General features: G+C 39.2%; 1 protein-coding gene across 3 annotated transcripts in view; it reads right to left on the bottom strand.

Annotated features, from left to right (window-relative positions):
• Positions 1-24,812, bottom strand: part of LOC129536597 (protein O-mannosyl-transferase TMTC1) — a 314,118-nt gene that overhangs the window by 25,190 nt on the left and 264,116 nt on the right. For all 3 annotated transcript variants that reach the window (XM_055395612.2, XM_088837251.1, XM_088837252.1), the window contains one exon: positions 23,630-23,738. In XM_055395612.2, coding sequence (XP_055251587.2) covers positions 23,630-23,738 — 109 coding nt within the window. The remainder of the gene's footprint in view (positions 1-23,629; positions 23,739-24,812) is intronic.

Genomic DNA, 24,812 nt, shown 5'->3' with positions numbered 1-24,812 from the left:
CTCAAAAAAGCTAAAAATAGAGTTGTCATACGATACAACAATCCCACTCCTGTGCATATATCCAAACAAAGTATAATTTTAAAAGACAGATGTACCGCTATGTTCATAGCAGCACTATTTACAATAATCAAGACATGGAAACAACCTAAATGTCCATTGACAGATGAATGGATAGAGAAGATGTGGTATATTTCTACAGTGGAATATTACTCAGCTATCAAAAGAATGAAATAACCCCATAATACCATTTGCAGCAATGTGGATGGACCTGGAGATTATCATACCAAGCAAAGTAAGTTAGAAAGAGAAAGACAAATACCATATGACATCACTATAGTATGTGGAATATGAAATACAACACAAATGAGCATAACTACAAAAAAGAAACTGACTCACAGACATTTGAGAACAGAATTTTGGTTGCCGAGGCAGGGGGAGGTGGGTAGGGGAGGAGAGGAGGGAAGGAATGGGAGTTTGGGATTAGCAGAAGCAAACTATTATATACAGGATGGATAAACAACAAGGTCCTACTGTATAGCACAAAGAACTATATTCAATATCCCATGATAAACTAGAACAGAAAAGAATATAAAAAGGAAAATGTCTTATAAATATATATATATATATACACACACACACACAGGCTTCCCAATTGGCACTAGTGGTAAAGAACCCACCTGCCAATGCAGGAGACATAAGAAACATGGATTTGATCCCTGGGTCAGGAATATCCCCTGGAGGAGGGCAACCCACTCAAGTATTCTTGCCTGGGGAATCCCATGGACAGAGGAGCCTGGTGGGCTACAGTCAACAGGGTCACAAAGAGTTGGAGATGATTGAAATGACCTAGTACACGCACACAAACACACACACACGACTGAATCACTGTTCTATACAGCAGAAATTAACACAACATTGTAAATCAACTGTACATCAATAAAAGTAGAAAAAAGAATTGGGCTGCCAGTGCTTGGGATTGGAATCCCAACCCCACCATTTACTGTCCCTGTGACTTTACTTTCCCTCTATGTTGCCAAGTGTAAAGGAATAACCTATTTCAGAAGGTTGTTCTGAAGATTAAGTGGATTAAAACAGTTGAAGTCCTCAGGACAATGCCTAGCAAGTAGCACTTTGTCATGTTAGCTTCTACCCTTATTACTGCTACTAGGAGTAGTATTTGTTGAGAACATTTAAATACAAAGGTGGCATTAGTATCAAACACTAACACTGGTCATAACACAAGAAAATCAAGATTTTAAAGAAATGGTTACCCAGTTTCAGATTAGCCAGGGCATTGTTTCTCTGGTTGCCTCTAAGAAATTGTTTACTGACCTCTGTATCAGAGATGATTGAAAAAATTAAAAGGAAGAACATTCAAGTTACTTACTTTTTCTCATATAGGGTTAACTAAAGAGCTTTGATGGGAAATGCCATGTGGACAGGGTTGTGACACCTGATATTGCCACAGTAACAATACCAGGGAACCTGGGCTCAAGATCATGTGCACTCACCTCTTCACTACACTGCTCACAACTGAATTGTATTCCGTAGTTTAGTTGTCTTTGAGCTCCTTAAACAGACGCATTTTGTTTCATTCCTCCCCGTGTCTTGGGCATCTGTCTCCCAGGGGTATAAGTAGAAGCACCACCCACGTGTCAAGTATATAGAGGAGAAAGAAGAGTGGGTAACAGACAATCCTACCCTCACAGACAAGACAGTGAGATTTGGGCAAGAGGGAGACATTGTGATGGTTGGGAACAGCGTCACAAAAGCAAGGTGCTTGGGAAGCAAATAGGAGTGACACCCAGACTGGTGTTTAACAGATTCTCTACACCTGCCAAAACTCCAGCAACTGTATAATATGAAGATGTGCTTGAAAAAAATCTGTGCTATTTGAGATCTTAAAAACATCCTTATAACTAAACTGTGAGAAAGTTGAAAGATATTTTTCCTGAAAGGAATAAAATTGATGTCCTCATATTCTAAGTTGCTGAAGTCAAATACAAGAGCTTTCAAGTGCAATTACTGCTGTGCCTGATTTAATTTTACTTTCCCCCAACATTCCTGGCTGCTCCAAAAAGGCAAAGAGATCATCTTTTTCATCTAAAATCCATTTTTGGATTTATGAGCTGGGTCTCCACTAGAAATGCAATTTTCAAAGTCCAAAGAAGTAATGCGATTTAAAAGACCATCCATGTCTAGAGGAAGTAATCATATTCCTGTGCCTTTGGTATCCCCAAGGGCAGCCTCCAGACTCAGGTTCTATGAAAAATGTTTTCAATATCTGTCTTTCTTGTCCTTTCACTTGACTGTAAATTTCAAAGAATGATTAACTCCACTTATTAAAAAATGTAAAGGAACAACCAGTGCAGGAGAAAAATGCTTTCTAGGTATTTATTTAAAACAAATTTCACCTTCTCTGGAAGGGCAGTGCATTTATCTTCAAAAGCAGTATTCTTAATCCCTCAAGTTCAATTTCATTTACCTCATCTGGCTAGATGTCCTGACCTAAGCTGATCACTCCCAGTCTCTACTGACTTGTGAGAGCCAGAGGAAATGAATATAAGCTATTTATAGGCCAACTTTAATTAAAAATGTTTGTGACCCAGAGAATAGTCCTGACAAAAAATATAGCCACCAGAGTCCCCAACCAACCGCTGCCTCAGCATGAAATCAGCCTTCAAGGACAGTGGTTAAAAATGGGCAGCATGCAGCCATGGGCCCCACTCCAAGGCTCAAAAGAATTTTCAGTGGGGTGGAAACAAAAGAGCCTGGGGGGAGAGATAAAACACTGTCAACATCTCCACCTTGTACGTGCTGTAATTACCGACATGGCATGCTTTTTACCTCAAGGAAGGGAAAGTGAGAAGTAGATTTGAAAACAGGCCTTTTGTCATTTACTCTCTCGGGCCAACTGATATGTCTAGAAAAGATTTCTTATAGTTCCAACTGCAGCAACCAGGAGAGCAAATGGACATGGGCTCAAGGCAGCTATCTTCAAACTTCTGATTTGCACTCTAAAACTTACTGAGGAACCCAAAGAGCTTTGTTTATATGATATACATTTATGAACATTTACCACAACATAAATGAAGCAGAAATTTTTCTTTAATAAACTGATAATAAACTATATTTACTTAAAATAATAAACCAATGTAACACATTCATAAGAAAATATATTTTTCCACAGCAAAACAAAATTAGTGAGAAGACTGATATTATTTTCTATTTTTCCAAGTATTTAAATATCTGGATTGATAGAAGATAGCTTGGTTCTTATATCTACTTTTGTACTAATCTATTTCTGTATGTTTTTTAGCTGAAGTATGTGAAGGAATGTGGTCTCACACTGACATTCAGTTGGAAAGGGGAGAATATCTTCATATTCTTTTCATGACTGTGAATACATCATGAAGTCTATAAAAAACTACTGTACACTCGGGAAAGAATGAGAGTAAAAAAGGCAAATTACCTGTGACTATTATAAAAACTGCACAAACCTTCTTGGACTGCAGGGGGTCTAGTCAACCCTTTGTGTACAGCTGCTTAATGAATGGCCTGTAACATGTTCTTACTGTATGGCAGGTGTAGGGTGTGATGTTTCAAAATGGTGAAAGACCTACAGAGATGGAGCAGGAAGGCTGTGTGCCCTGACATCATGGCCGTGGATCTGGTCAGCTTCCGAGTGCTTTGACTCTGACCAATGACGTGAGCACACAGATCTGTCAGGGATCTCCCCATTAGCCAAATGACTATTTACCATTGCAAGCCTAGCAAATGTAAGACCACTCGACATTTAAATTCATGTCAGGGACTTCTCCAAGCTGCTCTTTAAGACACGATGGCTCAGAACGTAAAGCAGAGATGCCTCTTTTCTCACCCTCTCCTTTGCTTTTGTTTTCTTTATAAAACAGTTCTTCCCCCATCAGTCACTGACATGGACGTTTATGAGAAAGGTGCTGCTAATATTTTGATGTCTAATACTCTTTCTCATTTGACTGAAATGAATCAATTAACTTGGCACTCCTCCTCACCAAGGAATTTGGGTATTTCTAATCCTCAATTTTCTCCTCACCCAGCAGACTGTGATCAACAATCAGTTCAGTTTAGTTCAGTTCAGTCGCTCAGTCGTGTCTGACTCTTTGCGACCCCATGAATCACAGCACGCCAGGCCTCCCTGTCCATCATCAAAATTACCCTGTGACAATTTAAGAAAGAAATGATCACTTTAAAGAGGAAATGCCAAGAATCATAAAAGCTAAAGAGAAAGTATGACAAATGTAAGTGACAGTGTGTACAGTCAAGAGACCAGGCAAAGGGTGGTCAAAGAAACCACCCCCCCCAAAAAAAGAAAGAGAGACCAGGAAGAGTGGAAGGGGGCTACATGTTCATGGAATTGCAGCTTTCTGCATTTCCGAACTGTTCTCCTGTTCTTCTGTCCTCATTCTATGCACTTCCAGGCACACAACTTTGCTCCACTAAGAGGAAGGAATCACACTGTTCCCCACTGCACAGCCCTCACCTGGTCTAATTTCTGTGGCCAGAAAGCTTTTCCTAATGATTTTTGAATCTCACTGATATCTATGTGTTCTTAAGGTACCAGGCTGAATTTCACTCTTTGGCCAGTGATCCTCTCCCCAAACACCCATTCTCACCTGAGATCAGGTCCCTGTGACACTCTCTTTGCACATTTGTCACAACTGGGTGAGGTGTTGGGCAGAGGGTGGTAATTATTCCCCTAAGAGTATTCTTCCCTTTTAGACTCTAAGTTCCATGAGTCAAGACCCATACCTTGCAACTTCTTCTAATACTTGGTGATACTTAAGTGCTCAATAAATAAGTATTGAATACTTAAATCGATAAATTATTATGTTAGGGTTCAGTTCAAGGTGACCTGACCATACATGCAATGGTATATGTGCCTGAATCTGCCCCAAAGATGACACTTGTCAAACAAGAGAAATTGACCTTATTTTTGATCTATATTTCTAATTTATATTTTATTGTTCCAATTTTCTTTCCATTCTTGTATCAGTTAAAGTCATATCCCCAGACACTTAAAGAAATGTATTTTAGGTGTTATCAAATTAATTAGTTGAGTTTTTCCAGTGATAATGTTATAATTTACAGGATGATAATGTTAACTTTATTTCCTTTACTGCACTGTAATGCAAGCTATATAATCTATGGCAAAAGGAGGCTGGTTAAAAATGATGGTGGGCTTGTAAATGTTTACAACCCTATCTGTGAAGCTGGAGTATAGCCAGTTCTGAATGCTAATGAAGAACCAAAAGAGACTAGTAAGCCAGAGACCACCTAGATTTTGAGCCTAAGAGTTTATTTTCTATTCTGTTTTCTTGACTTCTTGCTGCAGTAGACACAGAGTGGCAACTTCCTTCTGCATCCTTTTATGTATTTAACATCTGTGACAACCCACCCTGCTGGGTTTCGTCTATCATTTTTCCCCTCCTTTTCCACATGGATACTTGTGCACCTACCCTCACTAACTACAGCCTGTTTCCACAGTCCAGTCATGGGACCCTAGCATCGTATGCTGAAAGAGCAGTGGGAGAGGAGTCAAGTCACAGGCTCCAGTCTCGGTCCGGACACTAGTTATCTGTGTGACCTTGAGCAGACTTTATTCTGTGCACCTCATATTTCTATCTGCAAAATGAGGAGGATAACAGTTCTTTAAGGTTCCCCCCACACACTAGTCTTCCGTTTTCTCCTAAGATAAATTAGCTAACCATAATATAGATGCGTTTACTTGAAGTCCTAAATCTATCTTTCCAGTCCTGATCTCCTGCACTGTCATCTGTCCACATGCTATTTCCATTTAAATGTTCCACTAACATTCAAGACAGAGGTTACAGACTGCTGGTAGCATACTGTATTAATACCATTCTTTTAGAAACCAACTTAGTAACGCATCTCAAGAGTCATGAAATATGCAGATACACTTTGATATGGGGATACTTCTGGAAATCTATCATTAGGAAATGATCCAAATATTGGATCATAAAGAAGAAACACACACACACACACAAGAACCTGAATAACCAACAGTTAAGATATCATTATATAAATTATAATCCATCATTTCATAAACTAGTAAGTAGGCATTAAAATGGTATTTATGAAGATCATTTGACAGTATGAAAATATGTATAATATTATATATAACATAATGGCAAGTCAAAAGAATAGGATATAAACTACATGTGACTATTAAGCATGAAAACAAAAAATGCTTTTTTGTTAGCATTTCTACCTATATGTTCACTGGAACATTATTTACAATAGCCAAGCTACACAAAGTGTCCATTGATGGATGAATGGATAAATAAATGTGACATATACACACACACATATATGCACACACACAGTGGAATATTATTCAGTCAAAAAAAGAACAGTCTTTCCATTTGTAGCAACATGGACAGAACTTAAGGACATTATGCTAACTGAAATAAGTCAGAGAAAGACAAATATTATATTACCTCACATATAAAAATCCCACAGAAAACAAAAACATGAATCATATTCCATGACTTCAGAATATACTACATAGCTGCAGTAATCAAAAAAGTATGGTACTGGCACAAAAATAGTCACAAAGGTCAATGGAACAGAATAGAGAGTTCATAAATAAACCTATGCACTTACGATCAATTAATCTACAACAAAGTAGGCAAGAATACACAGTGGAGAAGCACAACCTTTTCAATAAGTGTTGCTGGGAAAACTAGACAGCTACATGTAAAAGAATGAAATCAGAACATTCTCTAACATATACAAAAATAAACTCAAAATGGGTAAGACCTAAATGTAAGACCACAAATCATAAAACTCCAGAGGAAATATAGTCAGCACACTCTTTGATATAAATCATAGCAGTATTTTTTTGGATCTGTGTCCTACAGCAAAGGAAATAGAAGCAAAAATAAACAAAGGTAACCTAATTAAACTTAAAAGCTTTTTCATGACAAAAGAAACCATTGACTAAACAAAAAGACAGCCTTCTGAATGGGAGAAAATATTTGCAAATTATATGATTGATAAGGAGTTCATTTCTAAAATATATAAAGAGCTCATACAACTCAATATCAAAACAAACAAACAAGAATGTAATTGAAAAATGGGCAGAAGACCTGAATAGATATTATTCCAAAGAGGAGATCAGGTGGCCAATAGACACATGAAAAGATGCTCAGTATCACTAATCATCAGGGAAGTGCAAATCAAAACCACAATGAGATATCACCTCACACCGATCAGGATGGCTATCATCAAAAAGAGCCCAACTATATGTAAAATAGATACACAACAAGGACCTACTGTATAGCACAGGGAACTATACTCAATAGGTTGTAATAACCTATATGGAAAAAGAATCTAAAAAGATTGGTACTGTATCTATCCATATATCTATATATATAGGCTTCCCAGGTAGTGCTAGTGGTAAAGAACCCACCTGCCAATGCAGGAGACATAAAAGACATGGGTTTGGGTTTGATAACTGGGTCAGGAAGATCCCTTGGAAGAGGGTATGGCAACCTGCTCCAATATTCTTGCCTGGAGAATCCCATGAACAGAAGAGCCTGGAGGGCTCTAGTCCATAGGGTTGTAAAGAGCTGGACACGACTGAAGTGACTTAGCGCACACACACACACACACACACATATATGTGTATATATATATATATGTATACACACGCACACACACACATATATATATACACATATATATGTGTGTGTGTGTATTTATAACTGACCCACTTTGCTGTACACTTGAAATACTAACACAACATTGTAAACCTACCATACTTCAATAAAAAAATAAATAACTTTCAAAAAAGGAACAGAACAAATGCTGGTGAGGATGTAAAGGAAAGGGAATCTTTGTACACTGTTGACAGGAATGTAAATTGATGCAGCTACTGTGAAAAACAGTATAGCAGTTTCTCAAAAACTAAAAATAGAACTATCATCAGTTCAGTTCAGTTCAGTTCATTTCAGTCGCTTAGTTGTGACCAACTCTTTGTGACCTCATGAATCACAGCACGCCAGGCCTCCCTGTCTATCACCAACTCCCGGAGTTCACTCAAACTCATGTCCATCGAGTTGGTGATGCCATCCAGCCATCTCATCCTCTGTTGACCCTGTCTCCTCCCGCCCCCAATCCCTCCTAGCATCAGAGTCTTTTCCAGTGAGTCAACTCATCGCATGAGGTGGCCAAAGTATTGCAGTTTCAGCTTTAGCATCAGTCCTTCCAATGAACACCCAGGACTGATCTCCTTTAGAATGGACTGGTTGGATCTCCTTGCAGTCCAAGGGACTCTCAAGAGTCTTCTCCAGCACCACAGTTCAAAAGCATCAATTCTTCGGCGATCAGCCTTCTTCACAGTCCAACTCTCACATCCATACATGACCACGGGCAAAAGTATAGCCTTGACTAGACGGACCTTTGTTGGCAAAGTAATGTCTCTGCTTTTTAATATGCTGTCTAGGTTGGTCATAACTTTCCTTCCAAGGAGTAAACGTCTTTTAATTTCATGGCTGCAATAATTCAATTCCTGATTATATATAAAAAAAAACCCAAAACACGATTTTGTGAAGATACATGCACTCTAATATCATAGCAGCATTATTTCCAACAGCCAAGATATGGATTCAATCTAAGTGTCCATCAACCAATTAATGGATAGATAATATATTATTATATCTACATCTATCTATCTATTGAAATGGAATACTACACAGCCATACAAAAGAATGAAATTTTGCCATCTGCAACAACATAGAGGGTATTATGTTAAGTGAAATAAATTAGAGAAAGACAAATACTGTATGATATCACTTATATGTGGAATTGGGCTTCCCTAGTGGCTCAGATGGCAAAGAATCTGCTTGTGATATGGGAGACTTCGGCTCAATTTCTGGGTAGGGAAGATCTCCTGGAGTGGCAATGGTTACCCACTCCAGTTCTTGCCTTGAGAATTCCATGGATAGAGGAGCCTGGTGGGTTACAGTCCATGGGGTTGCAAAGAGTCGGACAAGACTGAGTGACTAACACTTTCACTTCACTTTCACATGTGGAATTTCAAAAATGCAACAAACTAGTGAATACAACAAAAACGAAACAGACTCATAGATTGAACAAACCCGTGGTTACCAGTAAGGAGAAAGAAGGAGGGATGGGCAATATAGGGCAGGGCAATAAGACATGCAAATTTTTATGTATGAAATAAGTTACAAAGATATATTCTACAACACAGGGAATACAGCCAATTTGTATAATAACTATAAATACAGCATAATCTTTAGAATTGTGAATCAGTATATTGTACACCTGTAACATATAATATCATGTATTAACTATATTTCAATTAAAAAATATTAAAAAAACCTGACCCACCAAGATCATAGACACAGAAAATAAATTCCCAGAGGCAGGAAAAAGGGATCTTTGCAACCCCATGGACTGTAGACTTCCAGGCTCCTCTGTCCATGGAATTCTCCAGGCAAGAATACTGGAGTGGGCAGCTGTTCCCTCCTCCAGGAGATCTTCCCATCCCAGGAATAGAATCCAGGTCTCCTGCATTGCAGGCGGATTCTTTACCATCTGAGCCACCAGGGAAACCCAAGAATACTAGAGTGGGTAGCTTATCCCTTCTCCAGTGGATCTTCTCAACCCAGGAATCAAACTGTTTACCAGCTGAGCTATCAGAAAAGCCCAATAATATCATATATCAACTACATTTCAATTAAAAATGTAAAAAAAAAAAACCAGACCATCAAGATTATAAACACAGATAATAGATTCCCAGAGGCAGGGGAAAGGGGTGGATAAAATCTGTGAAGGGGGTCAAAAGACACAAACTTTCAGTTATAAGGTGATTAAGTCCTAGGGATGTAATGTATAGTATGGTGACCATAGTTAATAACACTGTCTTGCATAGGAGAGTAAATCTTAAAAATTCTTATCACATACACAAAAATTTTGTAACTATGCATGGTGCTGAAATTATTGTGATAATCATTTTGCAAGATATACAAATATTGTATCATTCATTATACTGTATATCTGAAACAAATATGTTAATTATGCATGCATGCATGCTAAGTCACTTTAGTCGTATCCAGCTCTTTGCAATCCTATGGACTGTAGCCCACTAGACTCCTCTGTCCATGGATTTCTCCAGGCAAGAATACTGGAGTGGCAAAAAGGTGCTATTTAACAACCTAGAGGGGTGGGATGGGTATGCAAGAAGGAGGGGACATAGGTATACCTATGATTGATTCATGTTGATGTTTGGCAGAAACCAACACAATACTGTAAAGCAATTATTTTTCAATTAAAAATAAATAAATTTAACAAAAAAAGAAAACAACTGCAGTTAAAGGTTTAAATAAAAAAGAATATTGGAGTGGGTTGCCATGCCCTCCTTCAGGAGATCTTCCCAGGCCAGGGATTGAACCCATGTTTCTTACTCTCCTGCACGTGGGTTCTTTAGCACTAGTGCCACCTGGGAAACCCCCAATATCTCAATTATACCTCCACTGGAAAAAAAAGTATATTAAAAAGAACTGCAGTATATTGAAAATGATAATTTGTTGTTTCCAGATATTAGGGGTGAAAGGTGAACTTTATTTTCTTTGATCTTTCCATGTTTTCCATTAGATTTTTATATTATTAGTGTAATTTTATTTCTTCTGTTTCTGAAATCTTGCTTCTCCTTGGCTTCCCCACAGCTCTCATTGGCCATATACCTTCTAAGTCCCTTAGGTGTTCTGCTCTGGAGTTTTTAATTTTCTAATATTTTTCTCTTTCAGCTTTCACATGCACACAGTTTCTAAGTACAAAAGGATTCTTCTTCCACAATAGAGTCTATCCATTCCCACACTATCTTCCTGAAACATGGCTCTCAACTATGCATTTAAAAGCCTTCTCCAAAATACGGCCATATTTCTACAATGTTTAAAACACTTTCTTCAGACACTTAGTTTTCTTCCCATTATATATCACTTTCAAATCTGTGCCTTAATATGCTCCTTCATATAAGGTGTTTTCAAATTATTGGCCTCCTTTACATATTTCCTTTCTCAAATTCTCTATTATGTCCAAATAGATTTACTTGCTACCTTCAAGTTCCAACAGTGTTAGTTTCAGACATAGTCTGAAAGAGTTAATATCATTAATTTTAGGGTTTTGAGTAATAGAAACATAGTCTCAAACCAGGGAAGTATTTCTTATCCTCCTAAAATTACCGAACTATAATTTGAGAAATGAATTCCATTTGGGAGTCATTTTGTCATAGAGAAAATGGACAATCCAGAGCCTATGTAAAGCACATGACCAGAAGGAAAGTATTTAGAAATCAGGGTAATCTAGAAACAAGTTTAGTATAGAAAAGAGTTGTTCAGAAAAATGACAAGGTGGTTGTGCTCATAAACCATAGAATATTACTCAGCCATGAAAAAGGAATTCATTTGAGTCAGTTCTTTTTTTTTTTTTTTTTAATTTTATTGGAGGCAAATCACCTTACATTAATATATTGGTTGGTTTTGCCATACATTGACACGAATCTGCCCCAGGTGTACATGTGTTCCCTTTCTTGAACCCCCCTCCCACCTCCATCTTCCCCATATCCTCCCTCCAGGTCATCCCCGTGCAGCAGCCCCAAGCATCCTGTATCATGCGTCGAACCTGGACTGGTGATTCATTTCACATATGATAATATACATGCTACAGTGCCATTCTCCCAAATCATCCCACCTTCACCCTCTCCCACAGAGTCCCAAAGACTGTTCTATGCACCTATGTCTCTTTTGCAGTCTCGTATACAGGGTTAAGGTTACCATCTTTCTAAATTCCATATATATGCGTTAGTATACTGTTTTGATGCTTTTCTTTCTGGCTTACTTCACTCTGTATAATTGGCTCCAATTTCATCCACCTCATTAGAACTGGTTCAAATGCATTCTTTTTGATGGCTGAAAAATACTCCATTGTGTATATGTACCACAGCTTTCTTATCCATTCGTCTGCAGATGGACATCTAGGTTGCTTCCATGTCCTGGCTATTATAAACAGTGCTGCAATGAACATTGGAGTACATGTGTCTCTTTCAATTCTGATTTCCTCGGTGTGTATGCCCAGGAGTGCAATTGCTGGATCATATGGCAGTTCTATTTCCAGTTTTTTGAGGAATCTCCACACTGTTCTCCATAGTGGCTGTACTAGTTTGCATTCCCACCAACAGTGTAAGAGGGTTCCCTTTTCTCCACATCCTCTCCAGAATTTATTGCATGTAGACTTTTGGATAGCAGCCATTCTGACTGGTGTGAAATGGTATCTCATTGTGGTTTTGATTTGCATCTCTCTGATTATGAGGGATGTTGAGCATTTTTTCATGTGTTTGTTAGCCATCTGTATGTCTTCTTTGGAGAAATGTCTGTTTAGTTCTTTGGCCCATTTTTGGATGGGGTCATTTATTTTTCTGGAATTGAGCTGCAGGAGCTGCTTGTATATTTTGGAGATTAATCCTTTATCAGTTGCTTCATTTGCTATTATTTTCTCCCATTCTAAAGGCTGTCTTTTCACCTTGCTTATAGTTTCCTTTGCTGTGCAGAGGCTTTTGATTTTAATTAGGTCCCATTTGTTTATTTTTGCTTTTATTTCCAATATTCTGGGAGGTGGGTCATGGAGGATCCTGCTGTGATTTATGTTGGAGAGTGTTTTGCCTACGTTCTCCTCTAGGAGTTTTATAGAATCTGGTCTTACATTTAGCTCTCTAATCCATTTTGAGTTTATTTTGCTGTATGGTGTTAGGAAGTGTTCTAGTTTCATTCTTTTACAAGTGGCTGACCAGTTTTCCCAGCACCACTTGTTAAAGAGACTGTCTTTTCTCCATTTTATATTCTTGCCTCCTTTGTCAAAGATGAGGTGTCCATAGGTGCATGGATTTATCTCTGGGCTTTCTATTTTGTTCCATTGATCTATATTTCTGTCTTTATGCCAGTACCATACTGTCTTGATGACTGTGGCTTTGTAGTAGAGCCTGAAGTCCGGCAGATTAATTCCTCCAGTTCCATTCTTCTTCTTCAAGATTGCTTTGGCTATTCGAGGTTTTTTGTATTTCCATACAAATTGTGAGATTATTTGTTCTAGTTCTGTGAAAAATATCGTTGGTGGCTTGATAGGGATTGCATTGAATGTATAAATTACTTTGGGTAGTATACTCATTTTTACAATATTTATTCTTCCAATCCACAAACACAGTATATTTCTCCATCTATTAGTGTCCTCTTTGATTACTTTCACTAGTGTTTTATAGTTTTCTATGTACAAGTCTTTTGTTTCCTTAGGTAGATATATTCCTAAGTATTTAATTCTTTTCGTTGCAACAGTGAATGGAATAGTTTCCTTAATTTCTCTTTCTATTTTCTCGGTATTAGTGTATAGAAATGCAAGGGATTTCTGTGTGTTGATTTTATATCCTGCAACTTTACTGTATTCATTGATTAGCTCTAGTAGTTTTCTGGTAGAGTCTTTAGGGTTTTTTGTGTAGAGGATCATGTCATCAGCGAACAGTGAAAGTTTTACTTCTTCTTTTCCAATTTGTATTCCTTTTATGCCTTTTTCTGCTCTGATTGCTCTAGTCAAAACTTCCAGAACTATGTTGAATAGTAGTGGTGAGAGTGGGCACCCTTGTCTTGTTCTTGACGTTAGGGGAAATGCTTTCAGTTTTTCACCATTGAGGATAATGTTTGCTGTGGGTTTGTCATATATAGCTTTTATTATGTTGAGGTATGTCCCTTCTATTCCCACTTTCTGGAGGGTTTTTTTATCATAAATGGATGTTGAATTTTGTCGAAGGCTTTCTCTGCATCTATTGAGATAATCATATGATTTTTATTTTTCAGTTTGTTAATGTGGTGTATTACGTTGATTGATTTGCGGATATTGAAGAATCCTTGCATTCCTGGGATAAAGCCCACTTGGTCATGATGTATGATCTTCTGAATGTGTTGTTGGATTCTGATTGCTAGAATTTTGTTAAGGATTTTTGCATCTATGTTCATCAGTGATATTGGCCTGTAGTTTTCTTTTTTTGTGGGGTCTTTACCAGGTTTTGGGATTAGGGTGATGGTGGCCTCATAGAATGAGTTTGGAAGTGTCCCTTCCTCAGCAATTTTCTGGAAGAGTTTGAGTAGAATAGGTGTTAGCTCTTCTCTAAATTTTTGGTAGAATTCAGCTGTGAAGCCGTCTGGACCTGGGCTTTAGTTTGCTGGAAGATTTCTGATTACAGCCTCTAGTTCGGTGCTTGTGATGGGTCGTTCAGATTTTCTATTTCTTCCTGGTTCAATTTTGGAAAGTTGTACTTTTCTAGGAATTTGTCCATTTCTTCCAGGTTATTCATTTTATTGCCATATAATTGCTGATAGTATTCTCTAATAATCCTTTGTATTTCTGTGTTGTCAGTTGTGATCTCTCCATTTTCATTTCTAATTTTATTGATTTGGTTCTTCTCCCTTTGTTTCTTGATGAGTCTGGCTCGTGGTTTGTCAATTTTATTTACCTTCTCAAAGAACCAGCTTTTGGCTTTGTTGATTTTTGCTATGGTCTCTTTTGTTTCTTTTGCATTTATCTCTGCCCTAATTTGTACTATTTCTTTCCTTCCACTAACCCTGGGGTTCTTCATTTCTTACTTTTCTAGTTTCTTTAGATGTAGGGTTAGGTTATTTACTTGACTTTTTTCTTGTTTCTTGAGGTGTGCCTGTATTGCTATGAACTTCCCCCTTAGCACTGCTTTTACAGTGTCCCAGAGGTTTTGGGTTGTTGTGTTTTCATTTTCATTCATTTCTATGCATATTTTGATTTCTCTTTTGATTTCTTCTATGATTTGTTCATTATTCAGCAGCGTGTTGTTCAGCTTCCATATGTTGGCATTTTTAATAGTTTTTCTCCATTTTTGGATGTGAGAGTTGGACTGTGAAGAAAGCTGATCGCCGAAGAATCGATGCTTTTGAACTGTGGTGTTGGAGAAGACTCTTGAGAGTCCCTTATACTGCAAGGAGATCCAACCAGTCCATTCTAGAGGAGATCAATCCTGGAAATTCATTGGAAGGACTGATGCTAAAGCTGAAGCTGCAATACTTTGGCCACCTCATGCGACAAGTTGACTCACTGGAAAAGACTCTGATGCTGGGAAAGGTTGGGGGCGGGAGGAGAAGGGGACCACGGAGAATGAGATGGCTGGATGGCATCACCGACTCTGTGGACATGAGTTTGAGTGAACTCCGGGAGTTGGTGATGGACAGGGAGGCCTGGCGTGCTGTGATTCATGGGGTCGCGGAGAGTCGGACAGGACTGAGTGACTGAACTGAACTGAACTGAACTCCTGTAATTGAGATCTAATCTTACTGCATTGTGGTCAGAAAAGATGCTTGGAATGATTTCAATTTTTTTGAATTTATCAAGGCTAGATTTATGGCCCAGGATGTGATCTATCCTGGAAAAGGTTCCGTGTGCACTTGAGAAAAAGGTGAAATTTATTGTTTTGGGGTGAAATGTCCTATAGAGATCTATTAGGTCTAACTGGTCTATTGTATCATTTAAAGTTTGTGTTTCCTTGTTAATTTTCTGCTTAGTTGCTCTATCCGTAGGTGTGAGTGGGGTATTAAAGTCTCCCACTATTATTGCGTTATTGTTAATTTCCCCTTTCATACTTGTTAGTAATTGTCTTACATATTGCGGTGCTCCTATGTTGGGTGTATATATAATTGTTATATTTTCTTCTTGGATTGATCCTTTGATCATTATGTAGTTTCCTTCTTTGTCTCTTTTCACAGCCTTTGTTTTAAAATCTATTTTATCTGATATGAGTTTTGCTACTCCTGCTTACGTTTGGTCTCTATTTGCATGGAATATCTTTTTCCAGCCCTTCACTTTCAGTCTGTATGTGTCCCTCGTTTTGAGGTGGGTCTCTTGTAGACAACATATATGGGGGTCTTGTTTTGTATCTATTCAGCCAGCCTTTGTCTTTTGGTTGAGGCATTCAACCCATTTACTTTTAAGGTGATTATTGATAATTATGATCCCTTGCCATTTTCTTTATTGTTTTGGGTTCGAGTTTATATACCCTTTCTGTGTTTCCTGTCTAGAGAAGATCGTTTAGCATTTGTTGGAGAGCTGGTTTGGTGATGCTGAATTCTCTCAGCTTTTGCTTGTCTGTAAAGCTTTTGATTTCTCCTTCATATCTGAATGAGATCCTTGCTGGGTATAGTAATCTGGGCTGTAGGTTACTTTCTTTCATCACTTTAAGTACGTCTTGCCATTCCCTCCTGCCTGAAGAGTTTCTGTTGAAAGATCAGCTGTTATCCTTATGGGGATCCCCTTGTGTGTTATTTGTTGTTTTTCCCTTGCTGCTCTTAATATTTGTTCTTTGTGTTTGATCTTTGTTAATTTGATTAATATGTGTCTTGGAGTATTTCGCGTTGGGTTTATCCTGTTAGGGACTCTCTGGGTTTCTTGGACTTGGGTGATTATTTCCTTCCACATTTTAGGGAAATTTTCAACTATCATCTCCTCTTCTCTCATGGTCTTTCTTTTTGTCTTCTTCTTCTGGGACTCCCATGATTCGAATGTTGGGGTGTTTAATATTGTCCCATAGGTCTCTAATATTGTCCTCATTTCTTTTAATTCGTTTTTCTTTTTCCATCTCTGTTTCATTTATTTCTACAATTCTATCTTCTAGCTCACTTATCCTGTCTTCTGCCTCCGTTATTCTACTGTTCGTTCCCTCGAGAGTGTTTCTGATCTCATCTATTGCATTATTCATTATATATTGACTCTTTTTTATTTCCTCTAATTCCTTATTAAACATTTCTTGCATCTTCTCAATCCTTTTCTCCAGTTTATTTATCTGTAACTCCATTTTGCTTTCCAGATTTTGAATCATTTTCACAATTAACATTCAAAATTCTTTATTGGGTAGGTTCCCTATATCTTCCTCTGTTGTTTGTGTTGGTGGGAGTTTATCCTGTTCCTTTACTTGCTGGGTATTTCTCTGCCTCTTCATCTTGCTTATATTGCTGTGTTTGGGGTGGCCTTTCCATCTTCTGGCAGTTTGTGGAGTTCTCTTTAGTATATAGTTACCTCATTGTGTGTGGGGTTGGATGGGTGACTTGTCAAGGTTCCCTGGTTAGGGAAGCTTGTGTCGATGTTCTGGTGGGTGGAGCTGGATTTCTTCTCTCTGGAGTGCAATGAAGTGTCCAGTAATGAGTTTGAGATGTCAGTGGGTTTGGAGTGGCTTTGGGCAGCCTGTATATTGAAGCTCAGTGCTATTCTCCTGTGTTGCTGGATATTTTGCGTAGTATGTCTTTCAGTGAAACTTGTTGACCCTTGGGTGGTGCCTGGTTTCAGTGTATGTATGGAGGCATTTGATGAGTACCTATCAATTAATGTTCTCTGGAACAGGAGATCTCTGGTGTTCTCAGGATTTCGATTTAAGCCTCTGCCTCTGGTTTTCAGTCTTATTCTTGCAGTAGGCTCAAGGCTTCTCCCTCTGTTACTTCCAAGGCAGTTCCTTCTGTTAAAGCTCTTCTGTTTGCTGGTCTCTTCAGTGTCTAATTCCTGTCTTGACACCAGGGGCGGTGGTGGACACTTTTTTTTTTCCCCCGGCTCACCTGTTCAGTCCTGCTGTGGGGAGGGAGGAACGCAGCTAACAAATATCCCTGGCGTCTGTGGGGAGTGCTCGCAGTGTCTCGGCTACTCACAGTGTGTGTCTTTTCCCTGTTTCTGCTGCTCAGGCTCTGGGTAGCTCTGCTGGGAGCTGTCCGTGGCTGGTACTGGGTTGCATGCACTTCCCAGGTCTGAGCGGCTCAGGTTCAGGTCCTCGGGTACTCCACAAGGGCGCAGACTTGGCTGGGCCTGCGTTTTGTGCCTTCCCCAGTCCGAGCAGCTCAGGTGACCAGGCATTTGGTGAGCGTGGTTGCTGCGACTTATCGCCTTCCCGGTCCCTGCTGCTCGGTTTTCTGGCAGTACAACCGGCGCACTTTCTCAGGTGGATATCAACCTGCCCGAACCCAAGAAGTCTTGGTTAGCAAGGAAGCCTGCCTGCAGCTTGGTATGGGAAGCCTCTCTGGGGCCGCGGCTGACCCTTCCAGCGCTGGCTGCCCTCCCTGCCTGTGTCAGTGGGGGCTGGGGGATGGGCTGCCCGCAGTAGGCTTGCTCTGCTCAGTCCTTTGTTCTGTGCGCTGGGCTGGCGGAGTCTTAGGTTGGGGCTTTTCGCAGGCTTTTCGCCTTTTAGCTGCAGCATCTGCTTTGCTATCTTAAGTTTGTGCCCTCAGTTTGCCCTGGGGTGTTCAAGCCTGGTTCTCCCTCTAAGTACCACCACCCACGCCTCCCTGCCCAGCCCCCACCTGCTAGTGGGGGGTGCGGTCGTCTGCGCCGCTTCTCCGCTGAGAGTTTCCTCTCGGCACTTAGTCTGTGGGTTTTAATTATTTATGTCTTTTGTCTCCCAGTTAAGTGGCCCTCTGAGGTTCCACTCGCCAGTGTTTCCAGGTGTTTGGAAACTTCTTTTTTTTTTTTTTAAGCCTCCCTTCCTGGGAGGGAGCTCCCTCCCTCCCTCTTTTGCCTCTCTTTTTATCTTTTATACTATTTCCTACCTCCTTTCGAAGACTATGGGCTGCTTTACTGGGTGCCTGATGTCCTCTGCCGTTATTCAGAAGTTGTTTTGTGGGATTTACTCAGCATTCAAATGTTCTTTTGCTGATTTTGTGGGGGAGAAAGTGGTTGCCCCGTCCTATTTCTCCGCCATCTTCCCGTGCTCTGACTGAGTCTGTTCTAATGAAGTGGATGGGTCAGTTCTAATGAGGTTCAAGAGGGAGGGGATATATGTATCCCAATGATTGGATTATGTAGATGTAAGGCAGAAATCAACACAATATTGTAAAGCAATTACCTTCCAATTAAGAATAAATAAATAAATAAAAAACCCAAAATCTAAAAAATGAGCTCAATAAGCTATCCCTTGGGCCCAGCCCAGGGGGAGCAAATCACAGGACTGTTGATTTCAACTCCACACAGGAAAGGGCTCGCTAACATTGTGGGCCACCACAATGACGGTGAGCACGGGCTGGGCACGTGCACGTATGGTGGGCCTGGAAGACGACCAGTAAAGTGACGGAAGGGCTACCATTGTGGGACAGATTGACTACAGTTTGCTTTCTGGAATGCCGATTAATAAAGCTGTGCTATCAAGAAATGAATTTATTTGCTAACAAAGGATATGAGCTTGGTGCTTGTGCATCTGAAGCATTCTTTTATTAAATAATTCAAAGCATGAAGATAAGATGCTGAAAGTCAGAGAGCGAAAGCAATCCTGAGTTATGCCCAACAGCTACTCTCTCACGAGCTCTCTCTGATGTTAAAATCAATTGCCCAAAGGAGCAGAAGAACCTTTCAATCTTTCAATTACATTCTTCAAGTTCATAGTATTTTACATTCGAATCGACAATAAGAAAGGCTGGCAAAAGATGTGATCTTTGTATGTAAGGAAAGGTCGTGGTCATAGTCATAATTTGTTTTTTTCTTAAAACTTGTTTATAACTTTATGTGGCATGCAATGTTACATCAATTTGCCATTATGGTTCTCAAAAATTAAATTTACCACATAATTGATTTTAAATAAGGCATCTGCCACTTTTAAAGCATAGCTGGGAAAATGTATATATGCTGTCTTTTTAAAACATATATATATTAATACTATGTTTTATAGATATATATGTCTATAACATTTATTAATAGTAAGATATTGATGAATGTACTAAAATTTCAGTGTCACCAAACACTGTCATCATTTTTAATAAAGTAACTTTTCATGAACTTGGAGTTCATCAATTTACAAAAGGAATACAACTTGAAAATTTTGGATATTTACTAAGGCAAATCCCTTTTCACAATATTAACATGCTAATACTTTATTTGCATAGAAACAATAGCACTAATTGAAGTGAAACCTTAAGTTATTCATGAAAAAGTTCATTAGCACTTAGTTGACTTTAAAGGAGGTACTTTTAGACACTCTTAAAATGTTAGATCCATAGGAGTTAGGGAAGGTAATTTAGAGTAGTTATCAATTTTAGATTTGGAAACTGAGGCCCAGAGAGGTGGAACACTTCTCTCTCAAGTTTGCACAGGTGTTACTAGGAAGTGGGGTCTAGAATAGGCTACCTGGTTCACTGTCAAATTCTCCTAATTTGGGGAACTGACGCTGAAGTGCATTAAGTCCAGAGATGCTGCAGATATGCTTGCCTGGCTTGCATTATACAGTGAGTACCCTGAGCCCTAGAGAAGCAAGATGCACACAAAGACATGGCTTTTCTTACAGAAACTTGCAGTCTTGTGAGGAAAAATAAACCTGATAAACTGTTTACATTATATAGTTCAGATATTAATTCAATAAATAAAAATACATGATTGTTTTGTGAGTTGATGCATGTTCCTGAAGATTTCATAAAAGCTCCGAGGAAATCTAACTCCCCATGAGATGGGGAGGTGGGTGAGTGTTGGGGGAGGAAGTGAAAGTTGAATTGAATCTTGAAAAATGGGGATGATTTAGAAAGAGAGAAAGAAAACATGGCATTACAGGGAGATGGAACTGTGTCATTGTCAGTAAAGAGCTCCCCCTAAAACAACATATCTTCTTATAACTGGTATTAGGTGACTGACATTGTCTTTTACCTTCAGGGTAATTTTCATCAAGAAAAACAATTAAATGTTTATTGTATGCCCTGGCAAGTTGTGAAGAAAAAAAAGATGTGACTGATCTTGAAACTGAAAGTTGCTCAATCGTGTCCAACTCTTTGTGACCCCATGGACTATACAGTCCTTGGAATTCTCCACGCCAGAATACTGGAGTGGGTAGCCTTTCCTTTCTCCAGGGCATCTTCCCAACCCAGGGATCGAACTCAGGTCTCCTGAATTACAGGCAGATTCTTTACCAGCTGAGCCACAAAGGAAGCCCAAGAATACTGGAGTGGGTAGCCTATCCCTTTTCCAGGGATCTTCCCGACCCAGGAATTGAAACAGGTCTCCTGCATTGCAGGAGGATTCTTTACCAACTGAGCTACTAGGAAAGCTCAATTTTAATGAAGTGCTTTATTCATTTACAGAGAATTGAAGCAGCTTTCAAAAATAGAGAACACAAGTTGAATAAAACAAATTGTTAAGGAAAATGATAAACCCAGTAAAAGCAGTACACACAGAAAAGTAGCCTGTCCTGTCGAGACGGCAGTTATTTGAGGGTGGGGCCAATGGAGACAAAGTTAGAATTGATTTTCTTAGCATTTGTAAGATTTTTCATGAGTTAGATTAAAAAATAAAGCAAAAAACTTGTAGTTCAGGAGAAACCTAATATTGAGCCATGAGAGAAATTTTCCCTTGAGTCCTCATCCAGAAGCCACTGAACAGTGTAGCAGGTGCTGGCTTCAACCCAGCCCTGTTCTGCGGCTGGGAGGAGTAACTTCACCTGGCTGTTCTCACACTGTCCCTCATTGCAGCACAAGAGCATGACCCTGAGGCACAGTTTGTTACAAGAAACACTGCCCACATGCCCAGCCCTACTTTAAAGATGAGTAAAACCTTGGTCATGTGTTGGACTGGAGGGGTTACATGGTCTTCAGATCATATCCATTCATCTTGTGGCTGAGCTGGTAAAGAATCTGCCTGCAGTGTGGGAGACCTGGGTTTGATCCCCGGGTTGGGAAGATCCCCAGGAGAAGGGAAAGGCTACTACTCCAGTATTCTGACCTGAAGAATTCCATGGATTGTATAGTCCATGGGATCACAAAGAGTCAGACACGACGGAGTGACTTTCACTTTTCATTCACTCAGTTTTTACTTACTGCATACAATGTGACAGACAAGGGGGGAAAGTCATGAATAAAAAAGACAGCCATTTTCATGGAAATTGGCTCACAGAAATACTTTAATGGTGGGAGAAAGATCACAGATATAAATAAATGTATGTTAGATGGTGATGAATGCTTCGGAGAGCAATCAAAGCACGTGTAGGGCAGTGAAGGAGTTGTTTTGAAAGGGTAATCATAGATAGCCCTTCCATACAGAAATCTTTGGGCAGAAACCAGCACAAGATGAGGAGAGAAACTCTAAGATGTCTGGGAGAACAGTGCTGCAGGCAAAGGGCACAGTTACTGCAAAGGCCATAACTATGTGTGGCTTGTCTGAGTAGCTGCAAGCCACCCAGCCAGGCAGAGGTAGGGGAAGGCCTTCCTATGAAAATGAAGGAGACAGGATGAAGTGAGAAAAGTGAATAATGATGGAATCTTTTCTCCAAAAAACTCCTACTCTGTCTGCTTCAACACACATCAAGGCAGCTGAGGTCTGCCATGTCTACCATAAAACATGAACATCATCATTTTAGTTTAAACTTTGTGTTAAAACATGCATTAAAATGACCCACTAGAGATACAGGCCTTTGTCTAAAGCCCGCCTACACTATACGGAGACTAGCAGAGCAAGACAACTAGATTTATCATTTCTGATATTTAAATAGCTACTGAATGTTCTAATTTTGTTTCCTGGTGAAATCTCCAAGGTTTTTAAAATGCAAATTGCACCCCTCTGTACCTGACAACATCAAATCATTCATTACATTTAAGTCAATGCTGGAGGGCATCTTTCAAAGGTGTTGAGTTTGAGTTTAATTTTAAAGACAATCTGGAAACTGTGTAATAGAAGAATCTACCTTCTATTGAGGGCACTTATGTATGTCAACAAAACTCTATCATCAATTTAGAGAAGACAGTTTATATTTGTTTTCCCACAGCATGGGGCAGGCATCCAGGACACTGAAACGTGGGATCAAATGTTTTGTAGCCAGGAGTCTGCATGCATAGTTAGTCGTGTCTGACTCTTTGCAACCCCATGGACAGCAGCCCGCCAGTCTCCTCTGTCCATGGATTTCCCAGGCAAGAGTACTGGAGTGGGTTGGCATTTCCTCCTCCAGGGTATCTTCCTGACCCAAGGATTGAACCCATGTCTCTTGCATTGGCAGGTGGATTCTTTCACCACTGAGCCACCTGGGAATTTTAGATACAGTGAAAAGGCGGGAAGTCAAAATACTTCTCTGTTTTATGCCATGAAAAATGTTCTCTCATAGGAGCCTGTCCAATGTGACTCTGTGATCTTCTGATAGGTATTAAGACATAGGATCTATAAGATTATTCATAATTGTTTCCATATTGAGTTCAGAGATCTTAGTCCATTAGCAATTCCCCAGAAAAATATAAAAGAGTAGTAATTAAACAAGCAGATATCACGTACTGTTCATGACGGATTTTGTCCCAAAGTGATAGAGAATTTAGTAGTGGTTTATAATGGACCATCTTAGTCTAGAGACCCCATACGTGCACAAAGAACTGGAGTGAGAAACCTAGATTTGTGATTTCTATCAGGAAGAAAACTGACATACAGATTAGTTGTCCATTATGAACTTACAAGTTAAACGATATAAAAATCTGTGTATTATAACATTAATTTGTACATTCAACAGAAACAGTTAAGAAAATATTACGTGAAAGTAAATGGAAACAATTACCTGCTCAGCCAATAATGAAGCTAAACTTGAATATGCATCTGCAAACTCTGGACCATATTTAATGGAATCCTTCAGTAAGGTGATAGCCTCTTCCTTTTTCTCCTGAGACCTATAGATTATAAGAGGAGGAAAAAGAATATCTTTTAATAAAACTTTAAATCCTCTGATTAGACTTGAAAATCTCATTTCTTTTAACAAAGATTAATGGATTCACTCTGGATTTTACTGCAAATAAATTAAACTAGACTTCCTCCAGGTGCTAACAAGTTTCTGTCTCTGAAATCTCAGTGGAAACAGATGTTAAAATGTAAATGATGCTGCAGATTATTCACTGATTTCTCTACCTTCCATTTCCTGCTATGCATTTTTTGAGAATTCTATTTAAATTTTTATAAATTGATTAAATAGAAAGTTTAACCTTCAGAGGAGCAATTTTGGGCACATGACCTGGGCGGCATGTGAGCCATTTTATAATGTGGAGGATGGTTTGAGCCCCTCTCATACTAGCTACACCATTGCAGGCTGGGCTCCTAATAGAAGCAAGCCAGTCAAACTGCCCATGTCCATCTTTGCTTTTCTATCTAAGAGAGATAGCTCTTAGGTGGAATAAAGAATAGAACCCCTAGAACTATGAAGGGCACATAGCCTAAGGGTCCCTCAACTTTATCAGTTACCAACGTTAAACTGTATGCTTATGTTTTTACTATATAGGGTCAACAATCATTTATTCAGCAATGAATATATACCAAATGCTCTGGCCAGTTTTCACATAACATTAATTTAATTCTCACAACAATTTTATGCAGCAAGTATAATTGTCTTATACTCATTTTTCTAATCTGAAAATTTGGATTCAGAAAAGTTAAGCGACTCATCATGTTCACATAACTAGGATTCTGAGTCAAGCTCCAATGCTCTTCCCTCATACCGTATCTGCTTATTCTAATTGCTTAAAATCCACTTCTTATGACCTTGATGCTCAAAGTGTGATCCATGGATCAGTATCTTCAACATCACTTAGCCTCTGGTTAGCAATGCAGAATCTCAGGCCCCATTTGGAGGTAAAAAATTCAGACCCTTCATTCAAAAAAGATTCTCAGGTAATTTGTACACACGCTGAGATTTCAGCGGCACTGCTCCTGGAATTATCAAAGGCACCTGAGAGTAACTCCAGCCACAAAAC

This window comes from Moschus berezovskii, chromosome 6, assembly GCF_049115385.1.
Source record: "Moschus berezovskii isolate FMDL1 chromosome 6, NW_MosBer_1.0, whole genome shotgun sequence".
Lineage (NCBI taxonomy): Eukaryota > Metazoa > Chordata > Mammalia > Artiodactyla > Moschidae > Moschus > Moschus berezovskii.
The sequence above is the reverse complement of the archived record's forward strand: the minus strand, read 5'-3'. Positions and strand labels throughout refer to the sequence as shown.